Source organism: Aethalodelphis obliquidens, unplaced genomic scaffold, assembly GCF_003676395.1.
Source record: "Aethalodelphis obliquidens isolate GAN/ISIS:26980383/991018 unplaced genomic scaffold, ASM367639v1 scaffold40, whole genome shotgun sequence".
NCBI lineage: Eukaryota > Metazoa > Chordata > Mammalia > Artiodactyla > Delphinidae > Aethalodelphis > Aethalodelphis obliquidens.
This window is the reverse complement of record NW_020837984.1, coordinates 7111531-7128855: the sequence shown is the minus strand read 5'-3', so window position 1 is coordinate 7128855 and position 17325 is coordinate 7111531. Positions and strand designations below refer to the sequence as shown.

Here is a 17325-nt window from a genome sequence, read left to right as displayed (position 1 = left end):
TCGGTATGGAGATTACTCAGGGTTTAGTCCTTTGCTGTGTATATTATGAAGAGGTTGAAGTAAGGATTCAGTCTACTGCCATGACTTCATTATCTTTCAGAGTATATTTCTAGCACTGACTGATTTTCCAAGTGTCAGACCAATATCCTTAACTTAGTTCTAGACTTTTTTTTTTTTTTTTTTTTGCGGTACGCTGGCCTGTCACTGTTGTGCCCTCTTCCGTTGCGGAGCACAGGCTCCGGACGCGCAGGCTCAGCGGCCATGGCCCACGGGCCCAGCTGCTCCGCGGCATGTGGGATCCTCCCGGACTGGGGCACGAACCCGTGTCCCCTGCATCGGCAGGCGGACCCTCAACCACTGCGCCACCAGGGAAGCCCCCTAGACATCTTTAGTTAAGTATCCTTCATCCTCAAATTCAACAGAAGTAAAACTGAGTCCTTCATCTTGTACTCATATTTTTTTTTTGCTTGCTTCTTTACGTAAATCTTGCTTAACTATGAATTTCTCACACTGGAATTTATTTTAGTATTCTACCTTACGTACTTTAGAATGATGCCTCTGGAACTTTAATGTACATATGATCACCTGGAGATTTTCTTAAAAAGGCAGATTAATTCAAGCAGTCTGGAATTTTGCCTGAGAGTCTTCATTCTAAGAAAGCTTCCACATGATGCTGATGTTGTTGGTCTTTAGTACACACTTTGAGTAGCAAGGCCTTAGAATACGTTAATTCCATTTATTCTGTTCCTGTCTTTTATACTATTGTTGTAGTGTATTTTAATTACTTACATGTATATATATTTATTGTTTTTTGCGGTACGTGGGCCTCTCACTGTTGTGGCCTCTCCCGTTGTTGAGCACAGGCTCCGGACGTGCAGGCTCAGCAGCCATGGCTCACGGGCCCAGCCGCTCCGCGGCATGTGGGATCTTCCCATACCGGGGCACGAACCTGCCCTGCATCGGCAGGCGGACTCTCAACCACTGCGCCACCAGGGAAGCCCAATTACTTATATTTTTAAAGTTCAGTAAGACGTTATTGTCAAGTCAGTATTCATTTAGATTTACCCACTTTTATCCTTTCTGTTGCTGTTCATTTTCTTTTGCATCTCTGGGCTTTCATCTGGGATCATTTTTCTTTTAGAATTTCCTTTAGTGTGGTTCTCCTGTGGATGATCTTTCCCATATTTGCTTGTCTTTTAAAATGAAGATAAAATATATTTTCAGACAACAAACACTTAAATAGGGTATTGAATTACAGATTTGTGGGTGCTGTTGCTTCTTTCAATAAGTCATTCCATTTAAAAAAATTTTTGGCTTAAATAGTTTATACTGAGAATTCAGCCATCAGTTTTACTATTGCTTCTTTAAAGGTAAGTTTTTTCTTCATCTGTCTGATTTTAAGATTTTCTTATTGTCTTAGGTCTTCAGCAGTTTTACTGTGATGTGTCTACGTCTCTTTTTGTATTTATTTGCGAACGATTCATTCTTGAATCTGGTTTGAGCTTTAAAAAGTTAGTTTTGTAGCCATTGTTTCTTCAAGTATATGTCCTGCTTCATGATTTCATCACTTTTTGGAATTCCAGTTACATAAATGCTATATGTTATTCATCATCTTCCTTCTCTCTTTTGCTCTTCTGTATTTTCCATCCTTTTGTCTTTTGTGTGTCTGTACTTCAGTCTAGATATTTATTTTTGACCTACCTTCCTTAAGTTGTATGTAATCTAGTATTAAAGCCATGTATTGAGATCTTAATTCCAGTTATTGTATATTTTCATTGTAAAGCTTTTGATTCTCTTAATAGTTTTCAGAACTTTGCTGAAATTCTTTATCTTAACATCTACTGTCTTGAACATATTACTGTTATAAAGTTCAGGTCTGATAACTAATTAATCTCATTTTTTTCTTACTTTCTTTTCCCCTCTGTTTTGATTATGTGGTTTATGGTCTTGTTTTTTGGTATGCTTGATAATTTTTTTTTAACTTTGTTATAGAAAAACTTAGTCATGTGTAGAAGTAGGAAGGTTCATAGCAATGATGTTTATGAATCTGTCACTCAATCAATAATTACTAGCTCATAGACAATTTTGTTTCATTTGTATCCTCCTCATTCCCTTTCCCCCACCCACTGTATGATTTTCAAGCAAATCCAAGTATTATATGTTACCTGTATACATTTCAGTGTAGTTCTCTAAAAGACAAATACTTTAAAAATACATAACCACAAAAAAAAATACATAACCACAATATCATCATTACAACTAAAAAATTAAGAGTAATGTAATACAAAACATCTAGTGGTCAAATTTCCCTCATTGTCTGAATTTTTTAAAGTTTTATTTAATTTTTCCTTTAAAATTTGAATCAAGGTTCAGATAAAGTCTATTGTAGTGGCTGATTTTTTTTTTTCTTCCCCGCTGCACAGCTTGCGGGATCTTAGCTCCCCGACCAGGGATTGAACCTGCACCCTTGGCAGTGAAAGCATGGAGTCCTAACCACAGGACTGCCAGGAAATTCCCAAACTTATTCATCTTGTAACTAGAAGTTTGTACCCTTTGACCAACATCGTCCCATTTCTTCCACCCCCCACTCTCCTGGCAACCGCCATTCTAACTCTCTTTTTCTGTGAGTTCAGCTTTTTAAGATTTCATGTATAAGTGAGACTATATAATGTTTGTCTTTCTCCGACTTACTTCACTCAGCATAATGCCTTCAAGGTCCATCCATGTTGTCACAGATGCCTGAATTTATTCCATTATATATATGTACCACAGCTTCCTTATCCATTCATCCATCAGTGGACACGTAGGTTGCTTCCATTTCTTGGCTTTTTGTTGTGAATAATGCTGCATTGAACATGGGGGAATTACTATCTCTTTTAGATAGTAATCCATTTCCTTTGGATATGTACCCATAAGTGGGATTGCTAGATCATGTTCTATTTTTGCATTTTTTGAGGAACCTCCATACTGTTTTACACTGTGGCTGTACCAATTTACATTCCCACTTACAGTCCACCAGGGTTCCCTTTTCTCCAGATCATCAAAAACACTTGTTATCATTTGTCTTTTTTTTTTTTTTTCTGGTATGTGGGCCTCTCACTGTTGTGGCCTCTCCTGTCGTGGAGCACAGGCTCCGGACGCACAGGCTCAGCGGCCATGGCTCATGGGCCTAGCCGCTCTGCGGCATGTGGGGTCTTCCCAGACCGGGGCACGAACCCGTGTCCCCTGCATCGGCAGGCGGACTCCCAACTGCTGCGCCCCCAAGGAAGCCCATCATTTGTCTTTTTGATGATGACCATTCTAACAGATGTGAGGTGATAGCTCATTGTAGTTGATTTGCAGTTCCCTGATGATTTGTGGTGTTGAACATCTTTTATGTTCTGTTGGCTATTTGTATGTTGTCTTTGGAAGACTGTCTATTCGGGTCATTTGCCGTTTTTTAATTGGTTATTTGATTTTTTTTGCTATTGAGTTGTATGAGTTTCTTATATATATTTTTTAAATTTTTTATTATTTTTAAAGATTTTTTTGATGTGGACCATTTTTAAAGTCTTCATTGATTTTGTTACAGTATTGCTTCTGTTTTTTATGTTTTGGTTTTTTGGCTGTGAGGCATGTGGGATCTTAGCTCCCCGACCAGGGATCGAACCTGCGCCCCCTGCATTGGAAGGCGAAGTCTTAACCACTGGACTGCCAGGGAAGTCTCCTTTATATATTCTAGGTATTAACTGTTTATAAGATAAATGGTTTGCAAGTATTTTCTCCCATTCTGTAGGTTGATTGTTTCTTTTGCTGTGCAGAAGCTTCTTAGTTTGATGTAGTCCTACTTGTTTATTTTGTTGTTGTTGCTTGTGCTTTTGGTTGTGATAGCCAAAAATTTGTTACCAAGACCACTGTAAAGTAACTTTTCCTCTCTGTTTTTGGTTTTAGGTCTTATATTTGAGTCTTTAATCCATTTTAAGTTAATTTTTGTGTATGGTGTAAGGATCCAGTTTCACTCTGTTGTGTGTAGCTATTCAGTTTTCCCAACACCACGTATTGAAAACTGTTCTTTCCCCGTTGAATATTCTTGCCTCACTTGCCAAATATTAGTCAACCATTTACGCATGAGTTTATTTCTGACCTTTTCATTCTGTTCCGTTGGTCTGTGTGTCTCTTTTTATTCCAGTACTGTTTTATCATAATTTTTTTAAAATTATCGTAATTTTGTAATATAATTTGAAATCAGGAAGTGTGATGCCTCTAGCTTTGTTCTTTCTTAGATTTGCTCTGACTATTCGGAGTCTTTTGTTGTTTCATGTGAATTTTAGGATTTTTTTTTTCTTTTTCCTTGAAAGATGCCACTGAAAGTTTGAGGGATGTCATTGAACTTTTAAATGGTTTTGGGTAGTATGGACATTTTAACAATATTAATTCTTCTGCTTTGTGAACATAGGATATCTTTCCATTTATTTGTGTCTTCTTTCATTTCCTTCATCATTTTCTTGTAGTTTTCACCTTCTTGCTTAAGTTTACTTCTAAGTATTTATTTTTGATGTTATTGTAAATGGGATTGTTTTCTTTCTTTTTCAGGTAGTTCATTGTTAGTGTATTAAAATGTAACTGATTATGTTGATATTGTATTCTGCAACTTTACTGGATTTGTTTATTTAGTTTTTTGTTTGTTTTTGGTGGAGTCTTTAGGATTTTTTTATATATGAGATCATGTCATCTACAAACATGATACTCATCTCAGGTATGAATCCCACTTGATGATGGTGTATAATGCTTTTAATGTGCTGTTGAAGTTGGTTTGCTAGTATTTTGTTGAAGAATTTTTACATGTATGTTCATCAGGAATATTGACCCGTAATTTTCTTTTCTTGTATCCTCATTGGGCTTTGGTATCAGGGTAATGCTGGCTTTCACTGTAAAATGAGTTTGGGAGTGTTCCTTCCTCTTCAGTTTTTTTTAAGGATTTGAAAAGGATTGGTGTTAATTATTCTTTAAATGTTTGGTAGAATTCACCTGTGAAACCATCTGGTCCTTGGCTTTTCTTTGTTGGGAGATTTTGATTACTAATTCAATTCCCTTACTCATTATTGGTCTGTTCACATTTTCTATTTCTTCATGGTTGTAGTCTTTGTAGGTTGTATGTTTCTAGATATTTATCCATTTTTCTAGGTTGTCTAATTTGTTGGCTTATAATTGTTCATAGTAGTCTCTTAAGATCCATCAGTTGTAATACCTCAGTTGTCTCCTCTGTCATTTCTGATTTTGAGTGCTTTCTCTTCTTTTCTTAGTCTAGCTAAGGATTTGTCCTTTTTTTTTAATCTTCTTAAAGAACCAGCTTTTAGTTTCATGGATTCTTTTCCTGTTTTTCAAGTTTCTATTTCCTTTATTTCTGTTCTGATGTTTGTTATTTTCTTCCTTCAGCTAACTTTGGGCTTAGTTTGTTCTTTTTCTGGGCTTAGTTTGTTCTTTTTCTAGTTTCTTGAGGTGTAAAGTTAGGTAGTTTATTTGAGGGTTTTTTCCCCCCCTTAACATAACATTTATCTCTGTAAGTTTCTCTCTTAAAACTATGTTTGCTGCCTTCCCTAAGTTTTGGTATGTTGCATTTCCACTTTTGTCTCAAGATATTTTTTGATTTCCCTTTTGACTACTTTGACTCATTGGTTGTTCATATATATGTTGTATATTTTATTTTTTAAAAATATTTATTTATTTGGCTGTGCCAAATCTTGGTCACAGCACGCAGGATCTTTAGTTGTGGCGTGTGGGCTCCTTTTTTTTTTTTTTTTAAGTTGCAGCATATGGGATCTTTTTAGTTGTGGCATGCGGGATCTTTAGTTGCAGCATGCAAACTCTTAGTTGTGGCATGTGGGATCTAGTTCCCTGACCAAGGATCAAACCTGGGCCCCCTGCATTGGAAGCGCGGAGTATTAGCCGCTGGACCACCAGGGAAGTCCCCGTATGTTGTTTAATATCCATGTATTTGTGAATTTTCCAGCTTTCCTCCTGTTTCTCATCTCTATTTTATACCACTGTGGCTTGAAAAGATAATTGGTATGATTTCTATCTTCTTAAATTTGCTAAGACTTCTTTTTTGACCTAACATATGACCTAGAGAATGTTCCATATGTGCTTGAGGAGAATGTGTGTTCTGCTGTTGGATGGAATGTTCTATGTATGTCTGCTAGGCTCATTTGTTGTAAAGTATAGTTCAAGTTCATTGTTTCCTTGTTGATCTTCTGTCTCATCTATCCATTGTTGAAAGTGGGATATTGAAGTTTCTTACTATTTTTGTATTATTTCTCTCTTCGGATCTGTTAGTATGTGCTTAATAAATATATTTAGATACTCTTATGGGTGCATATATATTTGCTGTTTTTGTATTCTCTTGATAAATTCACCTCTTTATCATCATAAAATGACCTTCTTTGTCTTCTGTTACAGACTTAGGCTTAAAGTGTATTTTGTGTGGTATAAATACAGCTATTCCTTCTTTCTTTTTGTTTCCATTTGCATGGAATATATTTTTCCATCCCTTCACTTTGAATCTGTGTGTGTCCTTAAAGTTGTAGTGAGTCTCTTTCATGCCACATCTAGTTGGATCCTGTATTTTTTTTAAAATTTATTTAATTTTTGGCTTCTCATTTTGTGTATTTTTCTGATTTCATTGAATTGTTTTTTTGTATTTTCTTGTAGCTCACTGGTCTTCCTTAAAACAACTTCTTTGAATTATTTATTGGACAAATTACAGATCTCCATTTTCTTGGAATTGGTTACTTGAAAATTATTGTGTTCCCTTAGTGGTTTAATGTCACCTTGATTTTTCATGTTCCATGATGTCTTGAATTGCTGTTTTTGCATGTGGAGAAGCAGTCATTTCCTCCAGTTTTTACTGACTGGCTTTGGGAGAGACATATCTTCTGATAGCCCTGTTAAGAATTCTGAGCCTAGGGCTTCCCTGGTGGCGCAGTGGTTAAGAATCCACCTGCCAGTGCAGGGGACACACAGGTTCAAGCCCTGGTCCAGGAAGATCCCACATGCTGTGGAGTAACTAAGCCCGTGTGCCACAACTACTTAGCCTGCGCTCTAGAGCCCACGTGCCGCAACTACTGAAGCCCGCGTGCCTAGAGCCCGTGTCCCACAACAAGAGAAGTTGCTGCAATGAGAAGCCCGCGCACTGCAACAAAGAGTAGCCCCCACTCGACGCAACTAAAGAAAGCCCGCGCGCAGCAACGAAGACCCAATGCAGGCATAAATAAATAAATGAACGAATGAATGGATTCTGAGTGTTTCTCAGACCTTGATTGATTGATTGATTGATTGATTGCGTTGAGTCTTCATTGCTGCGCTTGAGCTTTCTCTAATTACAGCGAGCAGGGACTATTCTTCATTGCAGTGTGTGGGCTTCTCATTGTGGTGGCTTCTCTTGTTGCGGAGCACGGGCTCTAGGCGTGCAGGCTTCAGTAGTTACGGCACGCGGGCTCATTAGTTGTGGCTCATGGGCTCTAGAGTGCAGGCTCAGTAGTTGTGGCGCACAGGCTTAGTTGCTCCGCAGCATGTGGAATCTTCCCAGACCAGGACCTGAACCCATGTCCCCTGCATTGACAGGTGGATTCTTAACCTCTGCGCCACCAGGGAAGTCCATCTCAGACCTTTTTTTTTTCATTTGCGGTACGTGGGCCTCTCAGTGCTGTGGCCTCTTCCGTTGTGGAGCACAGGCTCCGGACGCACAGACTCAGCGGCTGTGGCTCACGGTCCCAGCTGCTCCGCGGCACGTGGGATCTTCCCGGACCAGAGCACGAACCCGTGTTCTCTGCATCGGCAGGCGGACTCTCAACCACTGCGCCACCAGGGAAGCCCCATCTCAGACCTTTTTTAACGGATATATCTGCTCCTCATTTCTTGTTCTGTTTTGGAAGGTAATTCTAAGATTGTTGCTGTCTCCTGATCATACAAAGCCAGATTGAGTGCTGACAGTCTCTCATGTGCTTTTCCTACAGCAGTGCTGAATTCTCAAGTTTGTGTACTTTCTCCCACTTCTGCAGGGTCTGGACAGCTTTTTGCACATGCTGTTAATTGTCTGTGAAGGTTTGCTTTTGCTGCCCTTAGGGGTGCAGACAAGGAGCCAGCCACAGGGTGGGAGTGTGTGTGAGTGAGGTACATGGAGAGTTGGGGGTTCTTATGTGGGTTGGGGGCATCCTCAGACAAGATCTTTCTTGGCACTGTGCTGTGCTGCCTTGGGAGAAGGGTGTCACAGGTAAAGTGAAACTGTTCCTCTTACTCTCTTCAGTGTGTCCAGTCTTGGATTTTATTTTATTTTATTTTTTGCTTCGGAAATTCTCTGCCGTACTCCCAGACTTTCATAAAGGCACTGTTGTCCATGGTGATTGTCAGCATCAGTGTTCTTTGGGAGGAAGATGGTAGAAAACTTACATTTTGCTATTTTGATGACATCACTCTCTGCTGATGTACTTTATATGACCAAAGCTTAGATTTTTTTTTGTATAACTTTATTAAAATGAAAATAAACTTTATGTGCTATGTGTATCTGACATTTTTTTCATTTAGTATATCACTGTAAGTTATCTGTGTTGCTTATTAGTGTATTAGAAGTTTGCTGCTTTTTACAGTTGAATAGAAAACTATAATTTTTTTTAAATCAGTCCACTCTTTGGACAGGTGATTTGTTTTTAGTTTGAGGCTGCTTGAATAATTTGTTTTGTTTATTTTGCTTTTGTTTGTTTTGTTTTGCTTGGTTGGTTATCTGCCTGGACTAATTTTATAGATTCTGGCTGCCCTGCTGTTTATAGTCACTGACATGTGTTTTTGTTTTTTCAAATACATAATTCTTATCCTTTTTTGTTCTTGCTATTTATCTGTTGAAGAAACTACTGATTCCATGGATCATTTAGCCCATAAAGGTTTTTTGTTTTGGATGTTGCTTATTGTATCCTTGTGGGATTATTGAACATGTTTTTCTGTCTCCTCTATTTCTGTAATTTGATTATTAGATTTAGAGGCTTGATCAGATTTCGATTAGATTTCTTGGCAAGACTTTTATAGAATGTGTTGTATTCTTCCATCAGAGGGCAAAAAATGTCATGTTGTTGCTTTTTTTTGTACTGCCAGCAACCATTGCCTAGATCTTTTATTTCATTTGTAGTTGCAAAATGGTGATATTCGAATCCTATCATTTTTCTTCATCAGCTGGTCTGTTGCTATAAGGAGAAACTTCCTTTTATTACCCATTTAGTTACTTTGAATTACCATTAGTACAGGAAGGCAGGGTAAATGTCTCATTTTCCCCTTTTATTTACCAGTTTTCAAACAGTGAGTTCTTTAAAATTTTAACATTTGATTGGTAATTGGTCCTTTTTTTGAGGATCATTATAAAATTATGTAATTAAAAATAATGTTTTTGCCTTTATTCACCTAACTTTTGGGGGGTTATTTCATATTAGTTTATAAAGAGCATTTCCCTCCACTTTTTTTTTTCTGATGCATAGTTTTCCATTGTCAGGATGAATTTAACTTGTTTTCTATTGATAGGCATCTAGGTTATTTCCAGTCTTCTGGTATTAAGAACAATGCTAAGTTGAATATCAATGAGTGTTATTTTGGATGAGAAAAAAATGTGTAGAAAATGATGCTTAAAATAATACTCAGAGTTATCAGTGCATTCTTTTATTTATTTATTTATTTGTTTGTTTTTGGCTATGTTGGGTCTTCGTTGCTGCACCCAGGCTTTCTCTAGTTGCGGCGAGCGGGGGCTACTCTTCATTGCTGTGCGTGGGCTTTGCATTGCGGTGGCTTTTCTTGTTGTGGGGCACGGGCTCTAGGTGCATGGGCTTCAGTGGTTGTGGCACACAGGCTCAGTAATTGTGGCTCGTGGGCTCTAGAGTGCAGGCTCAGTAGTTGTGACGCACGGGCTTAGTTGCTCCACAGCATGTTGGATCTTCCTGGACCAGGGCTTGAACCCATGTCCCCTGCATTGGCAGGTGGATTCTTAACCACTGTGCCACCAGGGAAGCCCAGTGCATTTTTGATTTTGATAAATATTGTCAAATTGTTTTTACTGATGTATGAAAGCACTTGTTTTCTCTTGAGTTTATCAAGACTAGGTATTATTTAAACTCTTTGCAAACCTGGTAAGAAAAATAATAGTGTTTCAGTGGTATGTTTGAACCCCATGTGTATCATTTTTTCTTTTTTTAATCCCTTTTTTCTTCAGTTTTTCTTTTCCAATCTGTTTTTGAACTCAGAGATTACTCTTTCGTAAAGACTTTTCCTGGCTTGTAGTTCCTTTGAAGTTTGCTTTTTCGTTGTTTTTATCTGTAATTGAACTTTTTATATGCTCAGACGTATCAATTTAGAACACTTTAAGAATGCCAGTCTTTGTTTCTGCCATCTTCTATACTGTTATCTAGTGTTTCAGTTGGCTTTAAAGACTCCCAGACTACAGACAGCACCTGACTTATGACGGTTTGGCTTACAACTTTTCAACTTTCTGATGGTGAGAAAGTGATATACATGCACTGGAAACTGTACTTTGAAGTTTGGTCTTTTCCTGGGCTAGCGATATGGGTATGATACTCTTGGCTTAAGGATGGACAGCAGCAGTAAGCTGTAGCTCTCAGTCAGCCTTGCTCTCAGTCAACTTTGCAGTCATGAGGGTAAACAGCTGATACACTTAGCCATTCTGTACCCATAGGTCCATTCTGTTTTTCCCTTTAAGTACAGTATTTAATAAATTGCATTAGATATTCAACACTTTACTATAAAATAGGCTTCGTGTTAGATGATTTTATCCAGCTGTAGGCTGATGGAAGTGTTCTGAGTGTATTTAAGGTAGGCTAGGCTAAGCTGTGATGTTTGGTAGGTTAGGTGTAATAAATGCATTTTCACAATTTATGGTATTTTCAACTTAAAATGAGTTTATCGAGATGTAATGCCATTGTAAGTTGAGAAATAGCTGTAATAAGTATTTTATTTTGTTAATATTTTGTCAGTTTGCTTATTTAGGTTTACTCATGTATTTCCTTCTTTACCATTTTTCTTTCTTCTTGCTCTTAGATTCTTGGCCTTTTTCTTTTTTTTTCTTTTGAGGAACCTCGTAATCTTTTTAAAATTTGATTTTCTATTCATGGCTTATCAATGATAAGCATATCCATTTGTCCAAAGTTTTATTTCACCCTTCCTCTTGAGGTCTACCCTGGGTATCAAATTCTAGGTTGAGGTTTACTTGGGTGTAAAATTCTAGATTGGCCATTTTAATGTTTTGAAGATTTTATTCTTTCAGTCAGAAGTCTGCCTCTCAGAATCTGTATTTTTGTTACTCTATGTAGTCTTTTTTTCTTTGAAGCTTTTACTAAAACTTTCTATGACAAATTTCTAATATATGCAAAAGAATAATATACTTACGGTATTAAAAGGTGAAATTTGTCTGGCAGTACTTCATCCAAGTTCGTAACCATGTAGTACCTTTCTTTAATTGGCTTATATTCACTTAATTGTCCCTTTGAATAGTCTTTTAAATGTGTTTGTAACTAGGTCAAGTAGTAGATCATTTAACATTTTACTTTCAAGACAACAGGTCTTAAAGTATTCATGATTTATCAATGTTGATAGAATTTTCTGACAGCATCTTGTTACATAATTTAGTGAATCAAGCCTTAGATATATTAGCTGCTTCAACAGCTTTATTTTGTTTTCCCATTCTCCTATTTAGCAGTTATCTAGTACACTATGTTTCTCTCTCTTAATTCTTCTTTTGCACATGATGATCCTTCTGACTAGGATTCCATCCCCTGTGGCCTTCTTTGCCATCACTCCCTCCTTCCTATTCCTTTCCTGCTGTCCTTCTTGCTTCCCTTTTTACTAACTTCTGTCTTTCAGTTAGTTGTTATTTCTTTTAGGGAACTTTCCTTAGTCCTCTCCAAGATTGTGTTTCCATGTCCTGCTTATTAGGTTAAAAAAAAAAAGTTGCAAAGAATTGATGCTGAGTTGTTTAAAAAAAGTTCTCTTGAACTAGGTATTGTTCAAACAGATTGGGAAGTTTTTAAAAAGTCTAGAAAGTGTTCTGTATTTAGATTGCTCTGCAACTTGAGTAAGTGTTTAAATTACTGTAATAGAATGCTGGAATGGAAATGATAGCCAATGCACTGCTTTTGTTTCTTTTGAAATATACGATGCAGAACTCTAGTCAGTGGACTGAAACCCTAAGAAAAGGCCCTATGTCAGAAGATTGGTGAATGTGTATTAATAAGTTTTAAAATCAAGCATTAGTCTCGTAATTTCTGTATACCCAAGGAACAACTCAGGCTAGGAGTGCTGGCTAGTACTGGTCCCCTGGAGCTGTCTGTACTTACGTTAGCCATTTTACCCACCTAGGTGGGTCTCAGCGGCTAACCTTGGTGCTGGCCAGGGTTCTGGATAGGGCCCAGGTTCTTGTAATTCCTGTTCTTTTGGGACTTTGCTGATAAGAAGTTATGTGAGGTTGTGTTCAGCACCTTTGGCTTGGTGAGCAGTCATGAATTTTTTCGTCTGATGAGTTGTGAGATTGTATATGAGAATACTTACCCTTTACTTGGGGTAAGATCCGGGTCATGACTACTAATGGTTTCTCAGTAGATTCCTGGGTTATGCCTCCTGTCCTCTCATGTTTCCTTTTGGGGTGATGCTTGCCATCATACTATCATACTGTTCATTTCTGATCTTGAAGTTTTTATGAGCATTTTCTTCTTTTTAAATTTAAGTGACAAGAACCATTTACTTTTCACCCTATTTCCACCCTTCTACCTCACGCATTGTGTCAGTTGGGTACATTTCTTTCAGTTACTGAATTTCCTTTCCTTGCTTTTGGGGAATGGCATCTCTGGCACCCAGGTATTACCCAGCCTTAATGTTTCCAATTCCACTTGGAAATCTTCTCTTGGGCTGTATTTGGTATTCTTTAGATCTATGTGACAATTCCTCCACCTTGCTCTTTTCCCAGTCCAGGTGGTTGGCCCTTTAGAGTTGGAATTACAGTTCCTCTTCTATAGGAAATAGGTGGAAAGATTTCTTGAACTTGCCTTCCTCCCTACTTCCTTTATTTGCTTATAAATATTATACTGTGGACTTTAATGGATCTTTGATTTGTAAAGATCAGTGGCTTCTTTTAAACTGCAGTGTGGGGTACTCTATCTCCCTTTTTTAAAATTAATTAAACATTCTTAAAATTGTAAAAAACACAACAAATTTTCTCATCTTCACCATCTTTTAAAATTACTGAAGTATAGTTCATTTACAGTGTTATTCCTGGTGTACACAGAGTGATTCAGTTATACATATGTATTCTTTTTCATATTCTTTTTCAGTATAGGTCATTACAAGATACTGAATACAGTTCCCTCTACAGTAGGACCTCGTTTATCTCATCTTAACCATTTTTTTTTTAACATCTTTATTGGGGTATAATTGCATCTTAACCATTTTTAAATGTACAATTCAGTAGTGTTAAGAATATTCACATTGTTGGGACTTCCCTGGTGGTCCAGTGGGTAGGACTCTGTGCTCCCAACGCAGGGGCGCGGGTTCAATCCCTGGTCGGGCAACTAGATCCCATATGCATGCCACAACGAAGATCCCGCGTGTTGCAACTAAGACCCAGCACAGCCAAAATAAATAAATATTTTAAAAAAAGGATATTCACATTGTTATGCAACAGATCTTCAGAACTTTTTCATCTTGAAAACTAAAACTCTGTACCCATTAAACAACTCCTTATTTCTCTCTCCCCCTGACAACCACCATTCTACTTTGTTTCTATGGATTTGATTACTCAAGATATCTCATTTAAGTAGAATCATACAGTATTTTGTCTTTTTGTGACTTACTTTTTGTGGCTTATTTACTTAACGTGATGTTCTCAAGGTTCATTCATTTTGTAGCATGTGATGGGATTTCCTTCCTTTTTAAGGCTGAATAACATTCCTCTCTCTGTATACACCACTTTTTGTTTATTCATCTCTCTGTGTGCATTTGGGTTACCTATGTCTCTTGCCGATTGTGAATAATGCTGCTGTGAACATAGGTGTACAGATATCTCTTTGAGGTTCTGCTTTCAATCCTTTTTTCATATATATACCCAAAAGTGGGATTGCTGAATCATATGGTAATTCTTTTTAAAATGTTTTGAGGAACTGCTGTATTCTTTTCAATAGTAATTGCACCAATTATTATTCCCACCAACAGTGCTCAAGGGTTTCAGTTTCTACATATCCTCATCTATACTTGTTATTTTATGATTTTTTTTTTAACAGTAGCCATCCTAAGGCGTGTGAAGTGATATCTCATTGTGGTTTTTATTTGTGTACTTAGTTTTGAAATCATGAAATGAGTCTTCCAACTTTGTTCTTGTTTTTCAAGATTGTTTTGGTTATTTGGGGTCCCTTGAAATTCCATACAAGTTTAAGGGTAGAATTTTCCATTTCTGCAAAAACGTTGGGATTTTGGTAGGGATTGTATTGACTCTATAGATCACTTCGGACATTATTGACATTTAATGATGTTAAATGTTCCATGAATATGAGATTTGTTCCTATTGTACCTGATATCTTTCAGCAACTTTTTGTAGTTGTCAGTTTTCAAGTCTTTCGCCTCCCTGGTTTAGTTTATTCCTAAGTTTTTTATTCTTTTTGATGCCTGTGTTCTTAATTTCCTTTTCAGATTGTTCATTATTAGTATATAGAAATGCAGTGGATTTTTGTACGTTGACTTTGTGTCCTGTCACTTTACTGAAATCATTTATTCTAACAGTTGTGTGTGTGTGTTTGTGTGGACTATAGCGGTTCCTACGTATAAAATCATGCCACCCATGAACAGAGGTAATTTTAGTACTTCCTTTCCAATTTCTTCTTCTTGCCTAATTGCTCTGACTAGAACTTCCGGTAGTGTGTTGAATAGAAGTTGTGAAAGCAGCTACTTTGTCTTGATCCTGATCATAGAGTAGAAGCTTTCAGTCTTTCACTATTGAGTATGATGTTTGCTGTCTGGAGAGGTCTATTTTGTCTGGCTCTGATAAGATGTACTTCCCTTCCCTTTCTGGTTATGGGGTAGATATAATGAAATAGTAAGCTTATGTTGGTGAGCAGTTAGGTTGCCAGTTGGGCCTCAGGTGGGGTACGTGTTTCTCACCACACGTGTGCGTTTCCCAGAATGTGTGCCATTTGCGTTTTGTGTTAGAGAAGGATATGATCTTTGCAACCACTCTGTTCCCTGTGTTTTCAGGCCGGGGAAGGAAAACTGTTACTGTCTACTGTGGTCTCTTCTTCTTGATGAAATCACACAAGCCAAGAGCTTGCTTTTAGTAGTTACCTTATCTTATCCCCCACTATATCTTACTTCGTCATGGTTGCTAGGTTTTGTTGTTGGGATCTTCTTCCTGATGGGCATTAGTGTCTTTGGCTTCCAGGGCCGCCTCAGGTGCTGTTTACCTTGTTACCTATTTGTTTGGCATATACTTTTGCCCTGTGATTTTTCCTTCTCTCTCTGCCCAAGAGAATTTTTTTACCTGCCTTGGTCTAGTCAGTATTATCAGAGAGAAATCTTCCAACCTCCTACTTGGACTTCAAGCATTTCTGGAGCTGAGTAGGGGAAGAGTGCTGTAAGTCTCAACATGGAGTATATAGTCTGATCTAGAACAAGGTGAGGTTTTTTTTAAAACGAAAATTAAGACATACGCAGTTGGTAAATAGAGGGATGATACTAATATAATGGAACATCTTAATGGTTCATATGGGATTTCCCCCATCACATTAATGTTTTATAGTGATGCATGCAAGCTTTCTTGTGATTAAAGAGAGGACCCTACTGGTACATGAGAAAACAGTAACAAAGCTGACATTCCTCAAAAATGCCTTCTTGTGCATACAGTGATTGGTTTATTGCCTTCAGGGACCCCTGTGTTTTCTACTTTGTAGAGCTGTGTGGAGAAGGAAGTAGGTGCCAAGTCATTAAAATGATGTAGCTATGAGGATGGTTATATTTGATGTTTAATTTTTTTTGGAAATGACCTTTATTAGAATTGAATGCCCTCAGGCACCTTCATATCAAAAGATGAAGCATGAACCTCATGGGTTAAAGTTGCAGAAGATTGATTGACACTGGTTAGTGCAGATACCAGTAGAGATTTAACTGTGCTAGTATTTTTTTAAATTTTAAATCAGACTAGTTATTGGTTTTGTCAGTGTTCTGGTTATAAAGTTTCATAGGTATTGAGTAGTCTGCTTCTAATGTTTTATTGTTAGTCTCATTTTCTTTATTGTAAGGTTTTATATCACATGAGGCTTCTTAGCAGTGCTTACATGACACAGTAGGAAATGCCTGTACAGAGAGATTAAATGTTTTCAGTATGATACCTCCTGGCTTTCAGATACCTGATTGTGCAAAACCCAGCTCTCTCTGGTTCAACATCTCCGGAGAGCAAACATAGTCTTTTAGAGATCGTGTGTGTGTGTGTGTGTGTGTGTGTGTGTGTGTGTGTGTGTCTGTGTGTTGGGGGGGTGATGAGGGTTTGTCGAACTGCTTCTTAATAAGACTTTAATATTTTTTAGCCCCACTTGTATTCCTTCTTTTAGAAGTACTCAGTGTTTCTAATTCCTGAGACTCTCTGAGACAAAGTTAGCATCGAATTGGTCAATAATTAACCAAGATTTATTTTCTTTAGTGAAAGCTAAAAAAAAAAATTATTGGAAATATTTGTATTTGTAAATCTAGCTTTTTTTTTAAGTGTTGACTTTTTTTTTGGCCATGCCTTGTGGCACGTGGGGATCTTAGTTCCCTGGCCGGGGATTGAACCCATGCCTCCTGCAGTGGAAGCGTGGAGTCTTAACCATTGGACCACCAGGGAAGTCCCTGTTGGCTTTAATATTGGTTTGGCATTATTTATTCATAATTTAAAAGTTACTTTTTCTATTTTCTTTCAGTATCCGATATAGAAGGTGGTGATGGACTGCAGCTCAGAAAGGAACATACTCTCAAAATATTTGCTTATATCAATTCCTGGACACAGAGGTATGCATCTTTATGTATTTTGAAGAGTAACTTTGTCAGTTGTGTTTTGTTTTACATTTTTATTTTTTGTTTTTGGCCATGCCACACGGCTTGTGGGATCTTAGTTCCTTGACCAGGGTAGGAACCCGTGCCCCCTGCAGTGAAAGCACGCAGTCCTAACCACTGGACCACTTGGGAATTCCCAGTTGTATTTTATTTTATTTTTTATTTATTTATTTTTGGCTGCGTTGGGTCTTCATTGCTGCACGCGGGTTTTCTCTGGTTGTGGCAAGTGGGGGC

General features: G+C 37.6%; 1 protein-coding gene across 7 annotated transcripts in view; it reads left to right on the top strand.

Moving 5' to 3' along the window:
- Window positions 1–17325, top strand: part of USP34 (ubiquitin specific peptidase 34) — a 231649-nt gene that overhangs the window by 21810 nt on the left and 192514 nt on the right. For 6 of the 7 annotated variants that reach the window (XM_027131781.1, XM_027131778.1, XM_027131782.1 and 3 more), the window contains exon 2: window positions 16959–17046. In XM_027131781.1, coding sequence (XP_026987582.1) covers window positions 16959–17046 — 88 coding nt within the window. Of the gene's footprint in view, window positions 1–16958; window positions 17047–17325 lie in introns of those variants that run through there. The other variant, XM_027131783.1, reaches the window with a different exon arrangement.